This window comes from Taeniopygia guttata, chromosome 26 (genome assembly GCF_048771995.1).
Source record: "Taeniopygia guttata chromosome 26, bTaeGut7.mat, whole genome shotgun sequence".
In the NCBI taxonomy this organism is placed as follows: Eukaryota; Metazoa; Chordata; class Aves; order Passeriformes; family Estrildidae; genus Taeniopygia; species Taeniopygia guttata.
The window spans coordinates 1,514,852-1,533,862 of NC_133051.1; the positions used below are offsets into that span (position 1 = coordinate 1,514,852).

Consider the following 19,011-nt stretch of genomic DNA (forward strand, 5'->3'; position numbering starts at 1 on the left):
ACCTCAACTCCCTTCTCTGGGATGCAGTGCCGTGGTACCCAGGACATCACATCCACAGCTCCACGTGCTGCCAGTGGCCTCAAACAGCAATGCCCAAGGGTTTGCTGTGACAGAAGGCTGTGGGAGTGGAGGTTTTAATGGTATTTGGGAAATGGAGAAGCCTCGAGCACATGGAGTGGCGGTTGGTGAGCAAAAGGCTGTTCAGCTGGCTCCCAGTGCCTTCCCTGCTCTGGCAGTCAGGGAGATGGGGTGCCCTGGAGCGGGCACATCCCCTCCATGACTGCCAGGCTGCTGAGGGGCAGGTGGGGCTGAGCATCACCCTGCAGGTATGGGCAGGGCTCCCAGAGCAGCCCAGGCTCCCTCTCCACGTGGGGAGCATCAGCGCTGCTCCTGGAGGGATTTGCCTCCACCTCCTCCACGGGGATAGGAATCTTCTCGCTGGGGAAGGGGGACCTGAGAGTCCCTCCAGCTTCCCTGTACCCCCTCAGGAGGAGCAAGGCTAAGCTCTCAGTTGCCTTTAAAAAACTGCTTATCAGCAGCCCCAAGAACAGAAGTGCTCCAGGAGCTGCCCAGAGACCCAAAACATCCCTGCAAGCGGCAGGCAGGCCTGTGCCCAGCCCTGTGCCCAGCCCTGTCCCCAGCCTGTGCCCAGCCCTGTCCCAGCCCTGTCCCAGCCCTGTCCCCAGCCCTGTGCCCAGCCCTATCCCCAGCCTGTGCCCAGCCCTGTCCCCAGCCCTGTCCCCAGCCCTGTGCCAGCCCTGTCCCAGCCCTGTCCCCAGCCCTGTGCCCAGCCCTATCCCCAGCCTGTGCCCAGCCCTGTCCCAGCCCTGTCCCAGCCCTGTCCCCAGCCCTGTCCCGGCCACCCCGGTGGTTCTTTGCCCGGAGATGTGAGTCACTGGCCGGGAGGAGGAGAGTTTTGTCTCTGCATCGGGGAGGCGGCACGTGCCTGCGCATTGTATAAATATTTACAGCCGCATTCATATTTGTTATTTGACATTAGCCATGGCCCGCGGCCACCACGGCCTCCCTTGGGCCATTAATCACCGGCTGGAGGCTGACCCACCACGGTGGGGACGATGGAGGGACTGCATGGGGACCAGGGCCCTGCTCCTGGCTGGCACTTACAGCAGCCGTGGCACTGGCCGTGGTGCCACACTGGCCACGCCAGCACCCAGCATCAATCCTGCCTGTGCCAGGGGTCCCATGGGGCACTTGTGCCTTTGGGGAGCTGAGTGTGGCTGTTCAGCATCACAGTGACTTCGCCTCAGGCTCCCAGAGGGGTGTTGGGAGGTTGTGGCATTGGAGCAGGGGGGATGTGGGGGGATGCCAAGCATCGGCCACAATGTGCGTGGGAACTCAGCAGCAGCAAAGCTGATGCTGACCCAAAAGTCTGCTGAATCTGCAGGTCCTGGTGCTGGCCCTGCATGGCTGGGAGCTTGTGGGAATCCAGAGCTTCCCTCTGGCTGCCCTGGCAGGTCTGGGACCCTGGCAGGGGTCAGGAACCCCCCTGGACAGAACCCCCAGAGACACTGTCTGTGATCTCTGCCCATGGAAAAGAGTTTTCAATCTTACAGGATGAATTACCAGCTTTGAGTGTTTGATATAAGTAATAATTAAGTGTGGCACGGGTGCAAAAGTAAAATTTTAGGATTCTAGATTAGGGGTTCAAAGGGGACAAAATGGAGGAAATTGGGTGTGCCTTGTCCTTTGTCTCCTTCTTCATGCCCTCCATGTTTCACTGTGGTGTTGGCATTTTTCTGTTGGTTCAGGCTGGGGACACACTGTCCAACGTAGGTGACAGATATTGGCACGTTATTGTAAATCCAGCACAGGTAGTTTGTGGTATTTAATGTTTGTACCATCCCACTGAGGGCAGAGCCCCACACGCTGCCCTGCAGGACAGAGCTGCGGCAGGGCAGCAGAACATGTTAGAGATAAACAGAATAAACAACCTTGAAACAGCACAGACCAATTATGGCTTCTGCTTTGGCAGCGGGGCTGACACACAGAGACTTTCTACAATCTCAGGATCATCAATACCACGGATTCCAACAGGAGCTCCCCTTCAGGTGTCCCCCAATATTATAAATCACGTTGTGATGCTTCGAGTCATGGTGCCAGGGTGCCAGTTGTCAGGTCTGGCACTGCGGGCACCCAGCCTGGCACACAGGTGGGAACCCAAAGAGTACAGATCATCCATCAAACACCATCTCCTTCCCCTAAAAATGCTCAGAACACGAAGCATCCACCAGGCGTAAATCACATCACTGAAACTTTCCCAGCCTTCTGCCAGGAATCTCACTTTTGGGGGAATTTTATTTCCTATTTCTTTTTCCTTCTGCACTCTCAAACTCAAGACCACGGACAACATGCACGAGGCACTGAATGCACCTCTGCCCCTTTCCCACTCACGCATCTTTTTTTTCTATCATTTTTCCCATTCTGTAACTTCAAAAGCTGTCTAACTTTGGAAAGATTACACAGCAGCAAAAGTACAAAAGAAAACATTATCGGTTTTCCACTCTAATTTTTCCAAAGCTAGAGTCATTCTGAAAGGTTACAGGATACTTAAAAAAAAAAGAAAAAACCAAAACCAAAAGAAAAAACAAAAAAGTGTGGTTGTGGGAAGAGTGAATAAATACCCTCCTGGGCTCTTCAGGAGCCATCCTGGGATTGGCAAAGATCCCAATTTTAGAACTCTGAAATTTGGCTTCTCAGTGTCTTTCAGAAATGATGCAGCGAATTAAAGTAAAACCCTCTGAAAAACTCAGTTTTTAGCATTTTTGTCAATGCAAGCAGCCTTTTCCCATGAAAGGGAAGGTTTTCTCTCAGGCCAGCCCATTTTTCCTGCAGGAGAATTCCCTCCATCCAAAAAGCTGCCTGTGGCCTCACTGCAGGTGCTCTGAGTTGCTGCCACCATATGAGAGTGCTCATCTCCAAGATGAGTGAAGATTTAAAAAAAAAATTTAAATAAAAAATCCTTACTGATGTTCCTGTCCCTATTTGCTCACTGGGGTGTGCCCTGCTTGTCCCCCTACTCCAGAGGATCTGCTCCATTCAAGGTCTCAAATCCAGGTTTTTTGGAGAGTCTGCCACTTTGCCCCTACAGCCCCTCCACTTCTTCTTTCCACAAATAACCAAAAAACTCTATTTTTCACCCTAAACTGCCCGAAATGAGCCCAACCTGGGCGGTGCAGATGGGCACATCGCTCCTCAAACCCCTGGCACTGGGGAATTCTGCACCCACCCGGGAATTGGAAGATGAAGATGTTGAATCTCGCTGGGGACCGCAGGTCTCCCCGCAGTGGCCTCGGTCCCTGGCCAGCCCCATGTCCCTGGGCACAACCAGGGCACCTCAGAGGGCAGGAGCATCCCTGGCACGGCCACCAGAGCTGTGCCAAGGGCAGGAGCTTGGGGCGCTCACCCCGCTCCTCGGGCCGTGGTTTTTATTCCGTTGTGGGTGGGATTTTCCAGCGCTGGCTGTTGGGCCCCGTTCCGCTCCAGCTGCAGCTTTATTCTCCATTTCAAAGGCAGAGGAGGCAGACGGTTTCAACGCCACTGCCATTTCGAGGCTGCCAAAAGCGGGGGGACCGCCACCTCCCCGGGACCGAAGGGTTTGGATCGAGGGGGAGGCGGTGGCAGAGCCACCTCTGTGCCCTGCAGCATCACTCCCGACAGCCAGGAGGGGAATAAAGCAACAGCTCATATATTTTTAGAGCCTGGATTGAGGCTCTTTCCTCACTTCCTTATTTTGTTTAAAAAAAATAATAATAGATGGTTTTAGCCCTAGTCCAAAAGTTCCAATAAATTTGAGGAGGGGGGTGAAGACAGCAAAAACTTTTTTCAGGACAGCAAAAACTGGCCTGAAAAATCCTAAACAAACAAACCTACCATGCTTTTTCCCCTCTCCTACAAGTGCTTCAGCTTTTTCTACAAATTAATTTTATTCTTTGTTTTTATATAGGCATATATATTAACAGCCTGTCTGTATGGGGATGTGTGTGTAGCTGTTGGCAGACACGCGGAGTTTCCACTCGGCCTTAATGCCAAATTAAAGCTTTATAACTTCAGTAGCTCCTTTTACCAGGGTATTAATAACCACCTCAGACACTGTGGTGCAGTTTATTAATCATTTGTTCGTGCAGGGAGCTTGCAAGGGTGACTCGTGCTGCAGCACAGCAGGAGTGGCTCAGGGCATGGCCACGGGCAGTGCCAGCCCCTGGGAGGGGATGTGGGCCAGGGAGGGGAGGAGGATGCTCTGCAGGGCAGCTCTGCAGGGCAGCCTTCTGTAAACTGGCTAAAGAAATGTCATCTGCACTCAGAGATCCTGACTGGGGTGCTGGGTGATGTCTTGCTGCCAGGATGGGGGTGCCAGTGGTCCCTGGGCAGGTACCTGTGCTCAGGATGGCTCAGAGGGGATGTCTGCATCTCACCATGCCATGGAGACCCCCAGACCAGCCCCGTGCCCTGCACATCCCCCCAGCTTTCCCCAAAGCAGGTGGGACACAGGAGGTGCAGCCCCAGCACTGCCCCTGTGCAATGATGGAGTATGGATGGAGGAAGAACTGCAAGTCACAGCGAGCACCCGGGGCCATTCCCAGTTCCCAGCCTGGTGACCCTCCTGGCCAATGCCCAGACCCTGCCCTATAACCCTCACCCAGGGTTTTGCTTCCCCAAAGCTGTTAATGATAAAAAAGAGCTTTTTTATCCCCCTCACTTATGCTTCCCACTCCCATGAGGGCAGAGTTAGGTTGAGCTGTCCATCCCCTGCAGCAGCCCAGGTAATCCTGGTGGATCCCAGTTCTACCACCATTCCCTGGGTAGGAAATGTTCCCTCTACCTCCACCCCACCTCCTTGTGCCAACCCTGGTCACTTCAACCCAATTCCATCACCACTTCCCACAGAGGGTTTGATGCTCCACACCAGCAGCCTGTTCATCTCCCCATGGAATTGTCACTGCTGTTGTTGTCCCTTTGGTTTATCGGACTGACCCGGCCTTGCCTTAAAAAATGTGTTTGTTTTTTGCTCCAGGAGCAACAATCTCAAGACCTCCAGCGGGGACACAGCCTCTCCAAAACACAGCCAGGCATCCTCCAGTGCTGCCAGACAGAGCAAACTTCATTTGCCATCCCAGGCTTCTCCTAAAGCCTCTCAGGGGACTTAGAATTTTGAAAGTGAAGGTTAAGGTCAATCATGCATACTATTTTCCTAAACTGAGTACTCTGGTGTGGCTGTCTGTGAAGGAAAAAAAATCTATATAGAAATAAAAGACGAGAACCCCCAAACTCCTGAGCAGTTAGGAGAGAGCAATACATCGGCACTGGAGGACTCAAGGTGTCTGAATATTTATACTCCAGTTGGCAGTTACAAAAAAACTCTTCTTCCCTCCTTCCTACCCACCCCCTCCCCTTTTTTAATCTCAGTACGGGCATGTTAGACGTCCTCAGTCAAAGATCTCCTTTGAACTGTGTATGTGAAATGTTTACAGTTTTACATTTCATATTTCAGCGGGGTGGAGGGGACAGGCACAACAGTCGCACACTGTGAATGCTGCAGAGGTAGGAAGGCAGAGGCCAAGGGGGAGGAGGTTTGGCGGCAGTGGGAGGGGAATCAAACAGCATCTCCACGCTGCAATTGGAAAATTTTAGACTCCTTAAAAAAATACAGAAAAATAATCCCTGGCGGTGTTGGCTTTGCAGGTGCATCCCAGCACACCGGCCCTGACGTGGGACAGGGGCTGTGCCCAGGCAGCCACACAGCAGCCAGGAGGGCTGGTGCCAACCATCAGGTGCCCAGTGGGCTGGGCTGAGGCTGGCATCCCACCCAGGACTCTGAACTGGGGTGGTGGGAACAGCAGGGGCTGCAAACTGGGAGATGCTGCCTCTCCCTCCTGGTCCCACACCACAGCATCACCTGAGGGAGTGTGCAATGAGTTGCAGGGAAAAATGGCAAATCCTGGGATGTGTTCCCGGTGATGAGGGTGCTGCCAGAGGGGCTGGCACTGCCCGAGGAGGTGCAGAGCTGCCAGTCCCTGGGCTCTGTCCCCCCAGCCTGCAGACAGCAGGTAAGGGCACTGCTCCACTGAGAGCAGCACAAACTCTTCTGTCCAAAATGTGAGATGGACTGACAGACAGGAGGTTGGGACTGGGGGTGACATTATCTATCCAGAGCCCAGAGGAGTGGTGGGCACAGCAATGTGTGGGCAACTTGACCCACAGCCTGCAGATGTGAATGTGTGTCACAAGCCTCCCTATGGTTATTTAGATTTATATTGCCAGTTCTCCTCTTGCAAGCTTCCCTAGCCCTAAGCTGACTCCACAGCCAGCCAGGTCCACTGGCAGACACCCTCCAGGCCCAGCAGCCAGCTCTCTAAATCCTTCCTTCCCCACAGACTAAACTTTCTGGGGTAATTCAGTACAAGAAATGAGCCAGCAAGCCCAAGCCATGACACAATGTTATCCCATCAAGAAAAGACAGATGGGAGAGGAGACCTTTCCAGCCCGTGACAGGCAGCTGGCAAGGGTGGCTGTCCCTCAAAAGGGCAAAGGTTTTGGGGTGATGTGTGCCCCATCCTTGGGGTGTTGTCACCTGCCACACACACCTGATGCTTTTGAGAAATGTCCTAATACATGTCCCAGATACACAGAGTGGGTTCAAAGAGCTCAGTGACAGAAAACTCAGGAGACAGCAGGTTCTGAGGAAAGGCACGTATTGTACCTGCCATCAGTGATGCCTGTGAGTTTGGCCTCATCCAAAAAGGACCACCAGCACCAGGCCCACCCCTGCCCAGAGTCCTTGCAGCCCCATAGACACCAACCTCTGCCTCTCTGCAGTCACCTTCCCCTCCCCAGCCCACAGAACCCCAAAGCTGCAGCCTCGGGGATCAATTCTCCAGCAGCAGCCCCCCGGGGGGAGCCAGCGCTGTCCCAGCGCACGGCGGCGATGAACCCTGGCACAGGATTGAGCTCACCTCTCTCCACCCCCACTCCACCCCTCTCCTTCCCTGAAGGGATCTGTCAAGTCTCTGCACGATGGAATTTCACTTTGCTATTTTAATGCAATTCTGGCTCAGGCTTAAATGGAACTGGAAACCAAAAGGCCTTAATAAATAAATATTATGATAAGAAATGAAAGCAATGCATACACTCAAGATAATTTGAGGGGGGATAAAAACCTAAGCATTCCTTTCTGTGCCTAAATCATAAAGCTTTATGTGAAGCTGGATGCCTTCTCACCAAACCTTTGCCCTGGAAAATCTCTCCTGCTTGCCCAGGAGAAGTCGCCTATTGTTTTAGAAACACTTTGAGCCAGATAAGACAATAGCCTTGAAATTCCTTCTAACTTTGTCGGTGACAGGGCTCGGGGACCACGCGCGTGGCTGGAATCCTCCTACAAGAGATTTTCATTATACCCTGCGCTCCGAGATTTCATTCACACGCTATTGAATCTCTCCGTACGCACAAACACGCAGAGCCGGGCTGGACAAACCTTACATGCCGTGGAAAGAAAAAGAGAAAACCCGACAGATTGTACAGATAGTGGTGAATTAAGGAGAAAACCCCCTTTGAGACGGCCAACGGGATCATGTGTAGGGCTGTGTGTGCTCGTGTGGGCGCACGCACTCCCGCGCGTGTATAGAAAAAATCTGAGCTAAATATAGAGGTGCTATAGAAAAGTGAAGGTATAGATAGACCATACATAAAGCTCCGTGTGTACGTCTGGGAAGGGGAGTCTCAATACCGGAGTTGTGAAACAGAAAAGCTCAAAGTTGATAAGGATGGGACATACCCCTCTTTCCACGAGATAGGGAAAGAGCTCCCTTAATTTTCAGGCTTAGCTGTGCTCAGCTACCTGAAGTTTCCTGTTGCCCACACCCCTGCAGCCAACATCTGAGGTTCCCCGGTATCAACACCCGCTCCGCCATCCCTGCCCTCCAGCCCAGCCCGGAGCAGCCTCCTCGCCCACACCACTGCTGTAGTAGCCCCATCTCACAGACACAAAACCAGCAGAGCCCCCCAAGCCTCTCCAAACAGCCACATTTTGCCTGTGATGGATGCAGACTTGTTTGCCCACCCTAATTTTGTGTCCCTGCACCCCCTGCCTTGAGATAAAGAGTCCAAACAAACAAACAAAAAAAAAAAACCCCAAAAACTAAAGTCTAAGAAACGCAACTCATTAAAGAGTTTACAAACCCAACCCCAGTTCCAAGGCAGTAGGCGAGAATATCTGCAAGCGACATTTAAAATCCCCTCCAGTGTTTGTTGTTAGTGCTGCTGCCTTCTCCAGCCTGCACTCAAAGCCCAGCTCTAACGAGGAGATCCGGCTGCCCGATCCACACATCAAACAGCAAACCTTCGAGCAGGGAAGATTTTCTCTTACCTTGACTGGCTTTATTTGCCAGCGTGTTTCCAGAGTGGAGGAGAAAGAAAAGGATGGAAAATCCAGCAAGCTGCAAAGCTCCCATTGCAATCCCAGTCTGCAGGGAGGAGCGGGGGCAAGAAGGGGGATTTCTAGTGCTTTAAAGGAAACAAGGGGCTGAGCATGCGAAGGAAAATCAAAGGGAGGAAGGGGCTCTCTCCTTGCCGTGTGTGAGACAGAGGGAGGGAAGGGAACTGAACTGATGGAAAAAGCTGCTCTGGGTTCAGTTTGGGGCTCTTGGTGTTGCTGAAGAGGAGAGAGCGAGGGAGGGAGACCCAGGGCAGTTGGAGGAAAGTGGACTCTATCGCCCTCTCTCTGGCGGCTGCTCTGATCCCTTCTCCTCCTTTTTTTTTCCCTTAAATAATCCCAGCCAATTCCAGTTTTGCAAGAGCAGCAGCAGCAGGAGCAGTAGTGCTGGAGGGGGGAAGCAGGCGCCTTGCCCTGGTGCTGGGGACCTGGGAAAGGGGAGTGGAAAGGAGAGCCCCATCCAAGCAACGCCCTTTTTCTCTCTCCCAGCCTTTCTTTCTTTCTTTCTATTTGGCTTTGGTTACTCCTTCACGGCTCCCCCCCTCGCACCCCCAAGGCTGGGCTTTGCCTGCAGGAATTTACAGTCTGCGCTGAAGGAGAAGGGCCAGTAGCCATGGAGACTGCTTCCCTGGGAGCAGGGAGGTCAGGCGGAGACCATGGGCGATCAATGCATCAATGCAAAGCCCCCCGCAACCCCCAGACCCACCCCGCACCTCGCAGCCCCTCGGCCAGCCCAGGGCTTGGGCTGGTGGCAAGGGGAGGGGGGCCAGGGGGAGGCGTGTGGCATGGGAAAAGGCAAGGGGTGGGAAAGAAAAGGACAAGGAAAAAAAATATATGTAATTAAAAAACCTGAGAGTTTGCAGATGGCACGAGCTGGCTGGGCTTGGTGGCTTTTGGAAAGTCTCGGGGTGCTGGGCAGGGGGAAACAGGGCCGGAGAGCAGCTCTGCTGGCTGTCCTGAGAGGTGGAAGGAGGACTGGAAATAAGGGTGGAGGGGGAAGAAAAAGACCTGTCTGAAATATTCAGTGGTTTTTTGTTTGCTTGCGGGACCTTCTCACAGCCCGGCCCCCTGGAGCTGGGGCACCCCAGGGAGGCAGGGGGATCCCTGTCCCACCCCGGGAGCTGCTGGCACCGTCTCTCTTCCGGGGTGCTCCTGCTCCCTGAGCCAGGAGAGGCATCGCCAGCCAGGAAACTGCAGCAGGAGATTAAGGCTGGAGCCCGGAATGGGACTGGGAGGAAGGTGGGCAGTGATTCCACCTGTCCAGGGACAGGGATCTGACAGCCCCAGTGGTCATCCTGCCCATGGGCTCCCTCCCAGACCACTGTGCTGCCCCTACACCCCCCCAAACCCCTTTTTGTCTGAATAACCCCTAAAGATATGACAAAGAAGGCTAGAGGCAGTAAAAAATATCCAGCTAACCCACGGCAGAGAGGAGGGATGGAGCTGGACAGGAGGATGCTGAGGACTCCCTGGGTCTTTCCCTACAGAGACACCCCCTCCCTGGGCTGCCCTCATGGGACAGGGACCTCCCCTTTGGGAGGGGGTTTGCAGGAGCACACAGTAACCCAAACCCATCCCTGGCACAGCCACGCTCCACGGCAGCTGGTAAGGGGCAAAGGTGCACAAATGATTCTTAATGCTGTAAAAAAATGCTGTACATGAAAATGTGAATGTGGAGGTGTTGTCCTCAGGATGTGCTGGGAGAGGACCATGACCCACCAGTGGGCATGTGCCATCCCATGGGGTGCTGCTGCTGGAGGAAGCCAGCTCCAGTCTGTGCCAGGAGCTCCAGGGTACAAAAGCTCCTCCTCTGAGGTGCCGAGTGGGATGGGGCTCTGGGCACTGCAGCCCACATCCTGATCTGAAGGCATCACCAGTGGGGTGCCACCACCCTCCTGTGAATATCAGAACAGCAGCTGCGGCACTGCTTTTCTTTCTGGGCTGGAATTTGCTGCAGAAACGCAATTCTCTTATGGCAGAGACTCATAAGAGCAGAGTCAAAATGGAAACTCTACTCTGGGTTACGCTGGCAGATCTCTGTGCCCGGCCACCACACCTCGCAGCCCATCCTGTGATCCTTTATCATCATAACCAGAGGAACACTAAACAGTCCTCCTTCTTTTCCCTCTAACCTATCTTCTAAATCTGGAGACCGATCTCACGGCACGAGGGACAAGACCTTCAGCAATGTTGATTTATAACTGAGTTTCTAAATTGCAGGTTTACGCATTAGTATAAACACCCATAAACCAGCCTTAAATACACAGGACCGTGTGTAATTAAAATGCCAAAACACCGAGCAGCCCCGTGACAGCACGGGGGGAATGAACAAACTCCTCACTCGCTCCAGACCGCCTCAGTGGGGACAGGTCTCTGGCCAAGTACTCCCAGTTAAACCAGTGCCATGCTGGGGGTGGGTCATGCCACAGCAGCCAAGGGGCTGAGCCCCATGTCTCGCTCCTCCAAGAGGGTTGTGAAGTACCACAGCGAAGCAGTGGGGTTGGAGTGAACTGCTGATGTCCAGGAATTCCCAAAAAAGCTGTGTAATCTTCCCAAAGCACGCTGCCCGGTCGAGTGGCCAAAGGGCCAGCGGTGGTGCCAGGGCAGCACGTGTTTGGTGTCCCTCCAAGCACAGGGGAAAGATGGGGATTCCTGACATCACGCAGGGAGTCTGGAGGGAGTGCCACCAATCCCACTGACATCACCTGCAGCACAGCCCAGCGCTGAGGCCGTGGCTCCTCACCAGCACAGGGCTGGCACGGATCCGTGCCCGGAGCTGCCTCCAAAACCCTTCACAGGCACTGGGACAACCCTGCCAGCCTGGGCCTTGTGTGTATGTGTGTGTGTGTGGCAGGGAAGGAGGTGGCAGGACTCTCCTCCCCGCTGCCTCCACTCCCCGTTGTGCACTTCTGGGCAAAATCCATTTGCTTTGGCTTCATGTAGGGCCAGAAGATTCGGCCCATTGTGCTGCGGCGCTGAAGAGACGGCGAGGAATTGTCAGCCATGCTGAAACGGTTACATGGGGAGTCATGAAAATTTACTGCACCACTCTCCGGTCCCTCGCCAAGAAATAAAAGCAAAAGATCACAACAGGCATTTTTTTAATTTGAAGCAAAATTAAAAAAAGAACGGATCTGCACTCAGAAAACAACAACCACATCCACAGATCAAAGCAGCTGTTCTCCTCTCATTCGGGGTTTTAAGAGGTTTCTGCAGCTACAGAGATGTTTACACAGGGAGAGAGATACATACATTGTGCTGTCTTGATGCTGCCTCTCCCCCCTTCATCTGGCAAAACATTCCCTGGGAGGCGATATGAGGTCATTCCTAGCCCCTGCCTTGTTTTCCTCAAGCTGCAAGGCTGCGGGGCAAGAGGCAATTCAGTTCCCATTAGCACACACACATTTGCACTTGGAACCCTCCCATGTACATTTTGCCTGGGGAGAGCTCAGGATGGACAGGGAACCAGCCCTTTGCCAGCTTGTTCCCAGAGGGAATTCCAGCAGCCGAAGTGCCGTGAGGGCCAGCGGCTTTGGCAAAGCCCCTGGGAAGGGACATGGAGCGGGGAGGTGGGCTGGCATCTTCTGCAGACCGGCATCTTCTGCAGACCAGCCCTAATGTTTCTGTGGCTTCCACCACTTTTACGACGAGAGGGGCTGGACGGCTCTGGGGAGCACTAATGGACTGTAAAAGGCTTTTTCCCCTCTGCCTCCTTGGCTCCAGCCCAATTCCGAGCGGCAGTGAGCCCCACTCCGCTGCTCACGCCGTGGGAACGCGCCAGGGCAGCTCTGCCTGCACCTCTTGGCATCAGCACCTTGGTCCTGCTGCTCCGTGGGCAGCACCCGCTTTGGCAAGCAGATGGATTCTGGCTGTCAGCCAGCCTGCACTGTCTGTGCAAATGATAAAAGCCTCCAAGAGGATTCTCCCCACCTCTAGCATGGATTTCATGCCATGTGCTAGGAACGAGCTGCATCTTCAGCTGTGTGTGCTTGTGTGATGATGAGCCAAAAGCAGTTTCTGAGGCTGCACAAGAAGCTGCTGAGAAGCAAAAGTCCCCAAGGCCCTCAGGGCTTGCAGAAGCAGCTATTGAACCAGACAGGGATACTGCAGGCAGAAGAGTGAACCAGATTTCCCTTTTCCTGTCCATGAGAATCAGAGAGTCAATGCTGCCAGTCCAGGGCAGGACCCCCCATCTTTCCTGGACCAACAGTTGAGGGGATGGATGCTGGCATCGCATCCCAAGCCTGAACAGTGGAAGGTGCTGGCTCGAGAAAACAGCAGCCCAGACATTTCAATGCCCCAGCGAGGGCTGTGGTCTACAACTTGGAACAGAATAGACTATTTTTAAAAACCGAGAGGAAAACACAGTATTCCCAGTAACACGCCAACAGCCCAGGCTCACGCGGCTCAGCCGGTCCCCAACGCTTGTCCCTCATTTTCCCAGCCTACAGTTTGATCCAGATGCCTCCAAGGTGGGTAAAAAAGCACCGGGTCCCACTAAATGACTGTCTGGCACCCTGTGACACCTTTTTTCCAGAGCCATGGGGCTTCCCAAAACGCTGCCTGCGAAAGGCCTTGTTTGTAATTCCCAGTTTGCAGCAGGAGAAGGTGACACACACTGAGGTGAAGTGACTTACCCCAGCGTCACCAGGAAGGTCGATGGCAATGCCAGGAATAGCCCTGTTCCCAGTTAACCACTAACCACACTTATCCCAGAATAAGGGTCCCTTTTTCCAGCTGAATTTATAACAGCTTTCCAAGTGACATAAGGTCTTACAGAAATAGGCAGGATTTATTCCAGAATAATTACTGGGAGATCGGACTGGAGTGTGTATAATTACACCGGTGTCGCTGCTGCCGGTGAGTCGGACCCTGTGCCACTGGAAGACAGCTTTTATCTCATCCTACTTTTCCACGAGCACATGTACATCAGCTGGGAGATATCAGGATGTGGGTGGAGAAGGAAGGGGCTTTGGGTAGGAAGGAAAGTGATGTATCATTCTCTACAGCTCTGTTAATCACATTTCCCACAGAAGATGATAAAAGGTCTTCAGCTACTGAAGTCAAAAGGAGTCTTTTGGGGTGTCACCCTAAATGGACTCAGCAATGCTCAGTCCATCTGCTTTGAGTCAGACACAGCTTTGGAGCAGGTGGGGTTTTTAAAATACATTTTACATCCCACAGTGGTAAAATCAAGCTCAGAGTCCGGGTCGAGGCTTGAATACATTTCTGACAATTCTGACAAAAGCTGTGGGAACACATCGTAGGAAAGCATCCTTTGAAAGTAACCTCATCATTTATCAGGTGTCGATGTGTTTGTGCATTGGCAAGAATGGTTCCCTCCAGGAACAGGGCTGTGGTGGGCTGTGGGGGGCTGTGGGGGGCTGTGGGGGGCTGTGGGGGGCTGTGGGGGGCTGTGGGGGCTGTGGGGGGCTGTGGGGGGCTGTGGGGGGCTGTGGGGGGCTGTGGGGGGCTGTGGGGGCTGTGGGGGGCTGTGGGGGGCTGTGGGGGGCTGTGGTGGGCTGTGGGGGCTGTGGGGGGCTGTGGGGGCTGTGGGGGGCTGTGGGGGGCTGTGGGGGCTGTGGGGGGCTGTGGGGGCTGTGGGGGGCTGTGGGGGGCTGTGGGGGCTGTGGGGGGCTGTGGGGGGCTGTGGGGGCTGTGGGGGGCTGTGGGGGGCTGCTCTGCTGCCCACAGCCATGACAAGGCAGGGGTTAACTGTGACACCACGGGAACTCCAGGACCCAGACACACATGTTTAAAAGTAGCACTTCTCTCCTTAAAATAGTTTATGGATCTTACTTGGGGATAAATCCAACACCCTGGAGCAGAAGGAGACCTATTAATTCCTGAGTTTTTTCGCGCTGTAGTAAAGCAGCGGTTTTATTTGCCCGCCTTGTGTAAGATGTCAGTCATTTTCCCACTTGCATTTCCATCTACAATTTAACAAGGCAGCAGTTTATTTCCAGAAGCCCTGGCCAGACCCCAGCCAACTGCGTCAATATTTTGTTGCTTACACAAATGCCACCATTAAAGTCAATACTGCGTTCCAGGGGAGGCTTTTTCCCTTTCTTTTTTTGTTAGATCATGTATGTACAGCTCTGGAAATACGGGAGGGTAGGAGCAGCCTCTCCAAGGCTGTACCTGGTGCAGAGGCACGGGCACACCGCTCAGGGCACTGACCTGACCAAAGGCATTTGCTAATTAATTCATTCTTCCAAGAGACTTAACTGCCTCTTGCCTTTGGAAACCGAGGCAAAACCCGAGCCAAATCCAGAGCCTGTCAGAAAACATGGAGAGACCCTTATTGAGTGCAGAATGCTCCAGAGGAGGGAGCTGGTGCCAGCTGCAGAGCCAACGGGGCAGGAGTCCGACTCAAACCAGCTGCTTTGCTCTCCCGCATGGCTCCTCGGTGCCACTTTTGGGACAGGAGAGAGGCAGAGCTTGGCTGTGCCAGGGGCTGCCCACTTTCCTCAGCCTCCTGCTCCAGCACTGCTTTGGGGTGTCTTTGCTGTGCTGCAGCAGGTCACCATGGGCTGACCATGGCTGCTGCCTTGTTTGAGGGATGCTCCTGCAGCCCTCACTGTCTTGTTGCCTTTGGCACGCTCCCCCAAAAACCCTCAGAGGTTTTCTGGTCCAGCCTGAGCCCCAGCCTCCCCACTGATGGGGCTCTCTGGGCACCCCCAGCACCTCCCTGAATCCACACCCCCAAGGGCTGGGGGTTTTTAACCCTACACATCTGATAAAATATGATAAAATCCCGAGGGGAACAAGGATAACCCGAAGAACAAGGGGCTGACAGCCCAACCAGCTGGGGAAGCCCTGCAGGATCTCCTTCCTAATTCCTGCATCAGACCACTTTTGCATGAGAACAGAGCGGCCTTAGTGTGTCAACAAGCCCTAAACGCCCGAGGGCAGCTGGAAGTGAGATGACATTATTTTTTTTTATTTAAAACGGACTTCTTAACCTACAGGAAAGTAAATGTTCTTCTAGGATGGCCAAGAAAACCACACTGGGATTTTCCAAATGGGCATGACTGACTGTTTATGAGCAGAGGCTTCCAAACGCAGGAATAAATGGCTTGCTCTCAGCAGGTTTTCCTTTCTATATTTACCCTCACCTGAAATGAACATTATTGCACACTGCAACACTTATTCCCTCTGATCAGGGGAGCGGGTGAAGAACTAACCAGCCGCAACATGTCAAATAAATTGTTAATCTGGTGTTTGCACGGGTAGGGGGAGGAGGGAGTCCCCTGGGTTTGGGGCAGGCCCCAAGTCCTGCTTACAACTCCCATCCCAGCCCTGCAGGAATGCTTTGCTTGCCTGCTGCTGCTCCTGGCTGCTGGGAGCTGGAGCTGGGCCCTTTGTGGAGCTGATCCATTGATCCTCAAGAGCCCTGTGGCACCCGAGCAATCCTGGTCACAGGCAGCTGGTGGAAAGAGGTGGCATCTGGTGCAACAGCCTGCCCAAAAATACTTCTGAAGAGCAAGAAGTGCACTCAGATACCCCTCTCCAAAGCACTGGGCTTTGCCATCCATCTGCACAAGCTCCAGGTTTCTCTGGCTGTTTCTCTGCCTGTTCTCAAGGTGGGAAGTCCCTATGGATGCAAAGGGCTGGTGCCTCTCAGGTCCCCCACAGGTACAAACTGTCCTGCTGATGTGCAGCTTGGCCATAAAAGACCTGGAAGTTTCCTTGATAAGGAGTTTGGGGCTGAGCCGTTGTGAACCAAACCTCACCGTGAGGCTGGTCACTCAGCTGTAAAATCTCTCCTAATCCCAGCCCTGGGGAAAGGAGAGGACAGGGAGATCACCTGCCTCCCCAGGATGTCGCCCACATCACATGTCTCCCTGGGTCACGCTCACACCCACCACCACCTTCAAATCTGGGCTTGACCTCCAATTTACCTTGAAGTTCAGTAACTAATTGTGCCATCCACCCTGGCACGCCAGCTGGAAAAGGGGTTCACATTACCCCAGGAAAACCAGGGGGATTTAATCCTCCATGGTAGTGGGGGAAGTTGATCAGTCATTAGTGTCTGTGGGTGCCAGGGACACTTGGATGTGGGCAGAAGGGATGAAACAGTCTTGTTCTCCTCACAAGGCTTCCATGTACTCATGCCAGACAGGAGCTGGCTTTTTTTTTTTCCCAGCTCAAACTTTTTACTTTTAGAAAAGTCTGTCCTTGTCAGAATGGCTGAGCAAACCCTTCCCCAGCCAGCCATTCCAAGAGAATTTGTGTTAATACAGATTAACGAACATAAAGCAATCTAGATAAACCGCATTAAGCCAAAAACACCTTTGAACTTTTTTTTTGGATCACAATTACTCCCCAAGCGCTGTGTGTGGTTTGGGCCTCCCTGTACCTTCAGCTTCCCCAGGGCCGAGCTTTCCACCAAGCCACAATTTAGTCATGTCAGCAAATACAAAGATTATCCAGAGCCAGCGGCACCAGCAGCAACTCAGTGCTTTGCACAGAGAGCCCAAACCCAATTTTGGGTGTGGGGGTGTCTAAGGGGGGGAGATGGCACGAGAAGCATCTCCCCAGCTCCATGCACAACTCCCAGTCACAATGCTTGGGCTGTGGCCATGAACCAAACCCCTCCAAGCCTCAGTTTACCCAGCACCAGCCCATCCCCTGAACACACAATGACAGGTTGGTCTGGAACACCCCGAGACCGGGCACTGCCCACAGGAGCCTGGACAGGACAAGGGGTGGTTTGCTCCAAGTGGCTGCTCCCCACAGCTCACACACGTTCACTGTGAGCAGCCAGCTCATGCAGATGGGATGTCTCCCAGGAAAGGTCGTGCACCACCTGAGGAGCAGGGAACTGACAGATACCACAGCTGCTGGTGAAGCATGTGGTGTGTTATGGGCACATACACACCTTGCATGTCCATGCCAACGGGCACTTCTCCAGAGAACTCCCAACCAAAATCAGGGACTACGGCAAACCTGACGCCAAGACATCCTGTCACCTGGACAAGGTGTAAAATACCCCTTCACACGCTTGCAGGGACACTGGGAGCTCCTCAGGATCCCGCTGTCTGCCCATGTATTTGCACCAGCATCAGAACAATCCAAACCTTGTCTGGCACCCAGGAGCTCCTGCAAAAATAGCTTTCCTGGCGGGCTGGGCAGAGGAAAACTCCAATCTTCCCCTGCTCCACACCCTCCCAAAACACCTGCTAACACCTTCTGCCCTCCACTCTCATTGCCCTCCCCCTGTGAGGCCAACTTCCAACAGGCACAGATGCAGCAGCCAGGCTCCAAATTGCCTCTGGTTTTGGAAACAAGGGCTGTGACACCCCGGGGCTCTGCCTCTCCTGTTAGGATGGGGTTTGCTGTTTCACAGAGACCCTTCTGCGGCTGCTCAGCGCAGCAGCTCACAGCTCGGAGCACTGTGCCTCACTCCCAGGTGATTTGGATCGGGACACACCAGGAAGTTTGCTTTCACCTCCTCTGTCGGTGCGTGGGCGTGCAAACAGTGACCAGTTTCTCTGCTGCTTCGACTCCTTTAAATGGGGACTTTCATATTCATCAGGCTTGGAAAAACATTGCCATCTTTTAAACAAAAAATCCATTTCCCCTTCCACGGGGAAGGTATTTCTGTTTGCACTGGCAGGCTCTCCCCCTCGCCGCGCCCAGCATGATCGTGACGTGGGGCTGCAAAAGCGTGGCCATTCCACAGGTGAGGCAGGTCCAGCCATGGAGCTCTCTCTGCTCCTGCCAGAAAAATGGGAGCCTTCTTGGAAAGCTGAGCCCTCTGCACCAGGCTGGGTTTAATTTCTTAGGGAACTTTCTTCAAGCAGGGCAGAGGAGACCTGTGTGGGCCCTCCATAGCCCCTCATGGATGAGGCAGAGTCGCAGCCCAAATGGTCCTTTTCCAATGTGATCACCAGGGTTACAAATTTCTGACGTGCTAAAAGGGCAAATTGGAAATATCCCTGTGGAGTTTGCTGCCTAACACTCCAAGCGCTCACCCTGAAAGACTCAAAATCCCAATTTCCTCTGTTGGGATTTCAGCTAGATGGCTTGGCTAAAATAAATGAGATTAATCTAATCAGAGAGATGGATGGAGCACATTAGAACAGTAGTTTAAAAGAACCCACCCAGCCCAATTACCAGTGCTCCCGAGGTCCTCTGCCTTTGTGGCAAGTTAAACCCACTCAGGAATTAGATTGCCTTGCAGAAATCTGCGGGAAATGCATTAAAAATACATTCTTCTACTACAATCCTTCATGTCACCAGTCACATGAGAAAGTAAATTAATGCAGGGGAAATGCATATATATTTAAATACTTAGAGTTGCCTCCTCTGGGATCAGGATTTATAGGCTGGAAGCAACGGGCTGTGCTCTGAAACAGAGACAAGAGTAAAGTGCAGTCCCCTCAGGAGCTGTGCTGTTCTGCTCTCTATAAATGCTATTTCCTCATCCTCAGCTTCCTCATGCAAAGCTAAGGATCAGAAAAGGGCAGAAGCTGGGTCTGGCACTGCAGAAAAATGCACAAGGAGCACTGACGGAAGCTCCTGTGCAGGATTTGGGCCAGGCAGGTTTCACAATGAGT

At 53.2% G+C, this 19,011-nt stretch overlaps 1 protein-coding gene across 1 annotated transcript in view; it reads right to left on the bottom strand.

Moving 5' to 3' along the window:
• Positions 1–8,518, bottom strand: part of SCUBE3 (signal peptide, CUB domain and EGF like domain containing 3) — a 31,807-nt gene extending 23,289 nt beyond the window's left edge. The window contains exon 1 of the mRNA XM_072918752.1: positions 8,381–8,518. Within this exon, the coding sequence (XP_072774853.1) occupies positions 8,381–8,465 (85 nt within the window). The 5' untranslated portion in view covers positions 8,466–8,518. The remainder of the gene's footprint in view (positions 1–8,380) is intronic.
• Between the last annotated feature and the right edge of the window lie 10,493 nt (positions 8,519–19,011).